Source organism: Osmerus mordax, chromosome 4 (assembly GCF_038355195.1).
Source record: "Osmerus mordax isolate fOsmMor3 chromosome 4, fOsmMor3.pri, whole genome shotgun sequence".
NCBI classification, from domain to species: domain Eukaryota; kingdom Metazoa; phylum Chordata; class Actinopteri; order Osmeriformes; family Osmeridae; genus Osmerus; species Osmerus mordax.
Genome location: NC_090053.1, coordinates 20,956,613 through 20,964,082, shown reverse-complemented (window position 1 = coordinate 20,964,082; position 7,470 = coordinate 20,956,613). Strand labels below are relative to the sequence as shown.

The window sequence follows — 7,470 nt, the reverse complement described above, 5'->3', positions numbered from 1 at the left end:
CCTGCAGCTAGTCTTCACACAGGGCTCACCTGCAGCTAGTCTTCACACAGGGCTCACCTGCAGTCTTCAAAGCCTGACAACCACACGGAGACTCTTAAACCACAAACATCGATTCTATCATCTCAGACTTTTCCATTTCCGTTTTTTTTGGAAGAGCAAAACTATTGATTGTTTTCTTTTTACATCAACAAGATTTAGGTTTGGTTTCAAGACAAAGAACAAAGTAAAACCAGTTCTCACTATTTGATCAGCCCTTCTCTGTCGGTTTTGAAGGACAAGACTGTTTTATTAATTCACTTCAGGATATGTAAAAATAATAAATATACATAAACAATATTTATAGACGAAACATGTTAGCACTTTTCACAAAGTCACTAAAACAACGTTTTATAATAATATAATATAACAATATATTATTATTATAATGATTAACACTGCAAGTGACTGAACTATAAGTCGGTTACAATGCCTCACACCTGACCAGTTCATGTTCCCGACAGAAGAGCTGCATGGAGTAGAGATGCGTTCAAAGCAGAAGCAGTCCTGTGATGTTGTTACCTGTTTTCAGCCTCTGGTATTACAAACACTGAAAGAAACGTATCGGTGAGAAAGTACTGTAATCTTCATTTCATAAATGATACCCCCTGCCTCCTCATCTCCCTCCGACAGCTCTGTCTCCCTCACACCTGTCTAACTGCAGGTCAGACTGAAAAGGACTTTCGCCTCATCTTTAAAAAAGAAAGACGAGAGCAAACAACTCTTAGTTCTGGAAAAATGTCCATATGAGCATAAAATCCCAAAGGCAGCATCATCTGACAGTGGTCACACAACATTATACCACTGCTACAGTCCTGCAGCAGCTAACACAGCCACCACCCTTCACTAAGAGACTTCCAAAAGTCAAGAGGCAAGAACCCATAAAGGTTTTGAGATGCCTGTGATGGCATGTGACCCCAACGGAGAGGGCATTACACTAGAGGCTCCAGACTAACCACCACCAGATTAAATACTCCATTCAGCTCAACGTGTTTCATAACCAGCTACTCAGTTCAGATCTGTAGCCTCCTCGTCTCCACGCCAAGGTCCCAGTCACAGGTCTGGCTGGAAGCTCTTGCTCTCCACCAGACTGTGTGACATGTTCCTGAGCTCGTCCCCAGAGAGCACCGTCCGGTACCCCAGCAGGGAGAGCGTGTCGTTGCACAGCGTCTGGACCGTCCGGACCACGTGGAAGCCCAGCCGCAGCCTCCAGCTCTCCGCCGTGGCCCGGGAGTCCCTGGACGTGGAGTAGCGGTAGTTCCAGTCCGAGGGCGACACCACGCTTCCGTTGGTGTTCAGGGAGATCCAGGCCCGCACGCTCTCCTCCATCTCCAGGCCCAGGAAGCGATACAGCTCCCTGGCCTTCTCCTCGGGCCGCAGGGCCAGGTCCTCGTAGCGCAGCAGCACGTAGCGCCCCCGCAGCCACGCCGGCCGGCTCAGCCCCGTCTCCACCGACACCGCCATGTCCCTGCAGGTGCTGGTGATCTGGGACAGGTCCAGGTAGTGGGGGCGACGGCCAGTGGCGTTCCAGATCTTCCAGGGGCGGAACTGCTCGGGGAAGGCCACCATGCGGGAGGCCAGGACGGCTCGGGGGTCGCGCACCAGGTGGACGATCCGCAGGTCCAGACGGAGGTCCTCCGTCAGCGTCCTCAGGTCCCCCACCTCCGGCACGCGGACTGTCTTGATGGCCACGTGTCTCCGCGCCAGGCAGGCGGCGGAGGCCAGAGTCAGGTTCAGAGCTCCGCACCTCCGGGGACACCAGGCCTCGTCAGGGAGGCCCCCCGCGCCTGCCTCCCATGCCTCGGGGCACACGGGCGGGGAACACAGCGCCTGGCTGGAGCTACGCCGGAAGAAGGCTCCGGTCAGGTGGTCCTGAGGCCGGGGGCGGATGTAGCTCTCCAGGAAGGTGAGGTCGCAGGAGTAGAGGTTGAGGAGGAGGTCGCGGTACGCCCCCAGCAGGGCCCTGCGGTCCAGGCTGCGCCGCAGGCGGCTAGAGGAGTTAGTGAAGGCCTGCTGGATGTGGTACAGCGGTTCGAACGCGTAGAACACCCCAGGGTGCTGGTTGAGGAGCTGCCCGGTGAAGGAGGAACCGCTGCGGGTGGTAGCGAACAGCAGGATGTGGCGGCGAGGAGGCGAGCTGGGGGACGAGGCTGGGGTGCCGTCGTAACACAACACCCTCCCCCTGTGGTCTGGGGACAGGAGAGAGGACACGTCCACTAAATCAACAAGATTTACATAACCCAGCTTCTCTGCATTCATTATCGATAGTAATATACTAGTGTAATAGCACTGAATCTATGTAAGATCAGCCACTCTGTATTCATTATTGATAGTAATTTACAAGTTTAATAAGAGTAAAACTACATGAGCTCTGCAGATCTGTATTCATTATTGATAGTAATACACCAGTTTAAAAGCCATGGTTCAACATACCAGTAAAAAGCGCTACCCATTAAGGCACCTTCCTGACTTACACCATGGGAAACAATGAAACCCCTCTCAGAGACGGGGGGGAAGTTCATTAAACTGAAACCGTTGGAGAGGATGGAGAGAGTCAATGAGTTTAAATAACTCAGATAATAAACATGCATGAACCAGGTCTGACGGTCTTACCCTGGGAGCTATGAAACAGCAGCTCCAAATATAGAGCAGATAGCTAACAAGCGTAATTACTGCAGAGGAGGACTTGATTGCAAAAGCAACATTAACTTTTCACAGAGCGGCTTAATGGAGGCTGCACAGTCAGTGTGTGAGATCAGATTAGTCGTGATAAATTGGAGGATGATCGTGAAAGGAACCACAGATGTGACATCTTTCTCATTTCTCCTACTCATCCCTCCCACTGTGATGAAGGAAATCCTTTGCTGTGAAAGGATCATCATCCCCCTCTCCCCCCTCCTCCCCCCCTCTCCCCCCTCTCCCCTCTCTCCCCCCTCTCCCCTCTCTCCCCTCTCTCCCCCCTCTCCCCTCTCTCCGTGGAGAGCCACAGTTGGATGTCACTCCACACTGACTTTGATGCCCTTCTGAAGTATCAGTCTGAAGTCTCGTTCAAAACCAACATGTCAACACCATCTGAACAACTCCCATGAACGCACTCAAAGTCAAGACCAACACCAAGCACATAGACACTCACACACACACACACACACACACACACACACACACACACACACACACACAAACACAGAGATATAGTATAGTTCCAAAAGTCAGTTTAGAATCAAAGTGAGAGAACAAACTCCATCCTAATGCCCCTGATTCTGGAAGGAGAGGTTCATTACCAGGTGTCTGTGTACTGAGTCCACACTGGTCAGAGTACGAGTGTGTGTGCCCCCTTCTGGTGCTTTCTGCCTGAGGTCATAAACAGTGATTCGTCCTAAACAGCTACCTCAGGAAAATGTCTGTGTTGATGTTTATTGTGGATTGACTTGATGATGTTTTTATAGCCACTTCCACTCTCAACCTTATGGTATCGCATCTTACTCTGAGCAATGGATATATCAGATTTTCAAGTCTAAGTCCAAATCAGAGTGGTTTATTTGTCACATGCACATGCAGAGCGTCATCAGGATAGATGCATGCCTGTGACCTGGCAAGCAGCATCTACAAATCTAAAAAACATTCAGTAAAAAAAATAATATATATATACATATAGCATACAGCATCAAAACAAAATAACAAAAGAATAGAAGCAAAGAATATAATTTCAATGAAAAGCGGAAGAAGTTTCCAAAGAAGACATTCTGGGCAGTGCAAGGACATATACGTGAATGACAAAAGACGCTGTCACAAAAATGAAACAGAATAGCTCACAATGACATCACAATTACATCACAATGACACCAACAGACACTTAAAACCATAAATATATATAAAGACTAGATGTCTTATGGTGGAGTCTAGAACGTCCGCACATGGCGGCCATCTTGCTACAGTCAACTCGCTCACCCATAACATTGTGTTGATGCTTCATGTACTTTTGAAATGACCGTAACTTGCTCAATTTCCAACCAATTTTTAAATGGTTTTGTTTGTTATCAACGTCAGAGATGTCATTATGCCACTGCATACTTCTATTGTTAAAAAAAATATATAACATAATCATTCATAAGTATGCAGTGGCATAACGACATCTCTGACGTTGATAACAAACCAAATCGGTTGAAAATTGAGCAAGTTATGGTTATTTAAAAAGTACATGTAGCATCAACACAATGTTATGGGTGAGAAAGATGGCCGCCATGTGCGGACGTTCGACTCCGTTGTCCGGCAACGCGGACGAGACATCTACCCTTTATATATATCTATGCTTAAAACCCATTTCAAGGAAGTGTATTTTTTCTCTCACAATCCATCAAGCATTCACCACCTCCTGGAAATGAAGGAGTTGGGGGGAAAGGTGATGGTCAAGAAACGCCGGGGCAGTCAGAGGCGTCGACGCCGGGCGCCGTTTAGCGGACGCTGTACGTGGCGTGTTCAGTTTGTTACTGTGTCGGTGGACAATAACCGCCAGGTGAACATTCTTCAAGAGCTTCTGTTGCTCGGTGTTGCCATGGTTCCTACTGTGTAAGTGTATGCTGGTGCAGTATCATGAATACAGTAGATAGTATTCTAGCGTCTGAGAAGACTTTCTCTAGAGAGCAGGTTCTTCACGACTGTAGGCGGTCTCATCAACAAGGGCCTGAAAGTGACACTGACTGGCACACCTGTTCTGATAACACTGTTCTGATAACACTGTTCTTCGACTGTTCATTTGTCACTTTTTGTTCTTGCTTTTTCTGTCCTTGCGTTATATGTTTCTTGTTAAGCACCACCATACCGAAGCAAATTCATTGTATTCAGGGGGCCCATGAAGAGATTGACAGCCCCCCCCTTCCTTATTTTTGTTATGTCCGTTTTTTCACTCTTTTTTATTCCCCACTCCCCCCCCCCCCCAGTCAGCCCCACTTTCCCCCCCACTCCAACCCCACTGCTTGTATGTGAAAACAGACTTGGTAATGAACCAGTTTCTGACTCTGACTCTGAAAGTGGTTTCCTACCTCGGGGTGTGTGTGTCTGGCAGCGGTGCACGTCCTGACAGGGGCTGTGCAGGGACTCCCTCAGGGTCCGGATGGCCGTGTACTGGACCCCCAGAGACGCACACACCAGCAGCAGCACTGTCTTCCAGGAACACTCCATCTTGCCGCCTCCAAACCTGCATCCTCCACAGCGCTGCAAGGGACACATGCAGACAGTCAGCCAGGAGGGGGCGCTATCCCCCTGCAGGGCCAAACAGAGAAGATCCCTCCTGGCTCCTCTTCATCCACTATCTGATGACTCCAGGGAGACTAAGATCAGCAATTTAAACTGTGCATGCAGGGAGAGACTCGGGCAATAAGATGATAGAAGCACAGGGTAACTGCAGAGACGTATACAGTATACAGAGCCATGTAAATGAGTTCATACACGTCCACACACAGCTACATAAACAGCTGTACAGAACAGACTGCGTGCACTTACAGAACATCTGTTGTGCGTGCTGGTCTAACCACACCTGAATTCACCAGCTAACAAACAACACTTTATCATGTTGAAAAGCTCCAAACATCTAAACCCTGCTCCGACTGCGGCTCCGTCTAGTCTGTGATGATGTGATCTCAAAGTAGCACTCTCAACTCCTGGGCCTGAAAGAGCCGGGGTAAAGTACAGAAGAGGTGACTTCCTCTAAGTGAGGAGCCTCGATCTGTTCACTTCAGCCAGACCACCACAACTCAAACCTAACCCCCCCCTCAGCCTCACCACAACTCAAACCTAACCCCCCCTCAGCCTCACCACAACTCAAACCTAACCCCCCCTCAGCCTCACCACAACTCAAACTTACCCCCCCCTCAGCCTCACCACAACTCAAACCTAACCCCCCCTCAGCCTCACCACAACTCAAACCTAACCCCCCCTCAGCCTCACCACAACTCAAACCTAACCCCCCCTCAGCCTCACCACAACTCAAACCTAACCCCCCCTCAGCCTCACCACAACTCAAACCTAACCCCCCCTCAGCCTCACCACAACTCAAACCTAATCCCCCCTCAGCCTCACCACAACTCAAACCTAACCTCCCCTCAGCCTCACCACAACTACCAACGCCTATCTTAAGAAATAGCTGCCATGTGGGACTACATGGACCATCAAAGACACGCTAAATAGGACTGCCCCCCCACTCCCCTCCTCCTGTCTGCGGATCATTAATGATGTTTATGTTTTTATAGCAGACTCATCTCCCCAGGAACACATCACACAGAGAAGGGCTGTATGCGTTTGATGTTCCATTAATCACAGACAGGATCGCAACAATGGATATGCTCTCTTCAGCTGTTGCCACGGACACCACGATCTAATAGCACAACAGCACAACACAAAATACAGCTATTAACCGGATCCATTGATCGTTTTTAGGCCATTTTACGAAACAGGAACTGGAGAACATCTGAGGGTGAATTACAGCACATGATGGAACATATTCTCAGGTCTTCTGACTGTAATAGCTTTGATCCTGAACTTGAGAGGGAAAACATCTAGGCTACTGTATCTGCTGAAGATGAAGATGATGATATCTTCTGCTGAGGGGGGGGGGGATTACTCCAGGCCTGTGACTCCTCCCCCTCATCCCCTCACCCTGTCAGACACTGAGAAACCAGTCCAATCTACTGTCTGAAACAATTTGATGTAAGTAGGTTTTTAATCTTCTCCCTCTGAGTTATACTCTGGCGTTTCTGTCACCCTGGGATACCACCAAAAGAGTCCTTGTAGACGAGGCTGTCAACAGCTCCAAACAGGCCGTGTTTCCATCGCCTCATCCATGTTTCATACAGTAACAACGTTAGTGGGCCCACAGCCTCAGGGACTGTCTCTGCCCTGCTCTGTGTGGGGATCTGGGCGGCTGTTTCTGAAGGGCTGTGAATTATAGAGAGACATGAGCAGGTGTTTGGCTGCCAGAGCTAAACAATGAAAGATAATGACTTTTGCGCGAGGTGCTCAAAGGGGAATAGCTGTAGTGAAACATGAAGGCTGGAGATTAGGTCTGAAGTGAGTGCAGGGAGGAGAGGAGAGTTGGACGGCTCCTTCGCTGTGACCCCTGAAGGATCGTGAATGTCCAGTCTTCACTGTCCTCCAGGGATAAGTCACATGTAGTATCTACTGTAGAGCACTATCTTTCTGATCCTTTTCTCTTCCCTCTCTCTCTCTCTCTCTCTCTCTCTCTCTCTCTCTCTCTCTCTCTCTCTCTCTCTGTGTCTCTCTCTCTCTGTCTCTCTCTCTCTGTCTCTCTGATTTGCTCTCTCTTCGAACCTTCTCTCTCTTTCTTACTCATTATCTTTATATCTCCTTCTCTCTCTGTCTCTCTCTCTCACACACACACTTTTCATTTGCAGCCACTCACGCTACAAGTCCATTTTCTTT

The 7,470-nt window shown here is 48.9% G+C and overlaps 1 protein-coding gene across 1 annotated transcript; it reads right to left on the bottom strand.

Annotated features, from left to right (window-relative positions):
* Positions 1-243: 243 nt before the first annotated feature.
* si:ch73-62b13.1 (Carbohydrate sulfotransferase 1-like) lies at positions 244-5,338 on the bottom strand. The gene is given in 3 exon segments (XM_067235058.1): positions 244-2,225; positions 5,076-5,295; positions 5,297-5,338. Coding segments are annotated over 3 exon segments (1,398 nt in total). The 3' UTR covers positions 244-1,089.
* Between the last annotated feature and the right edge of the window lie 2,132 nt (positions 5,339-7,470).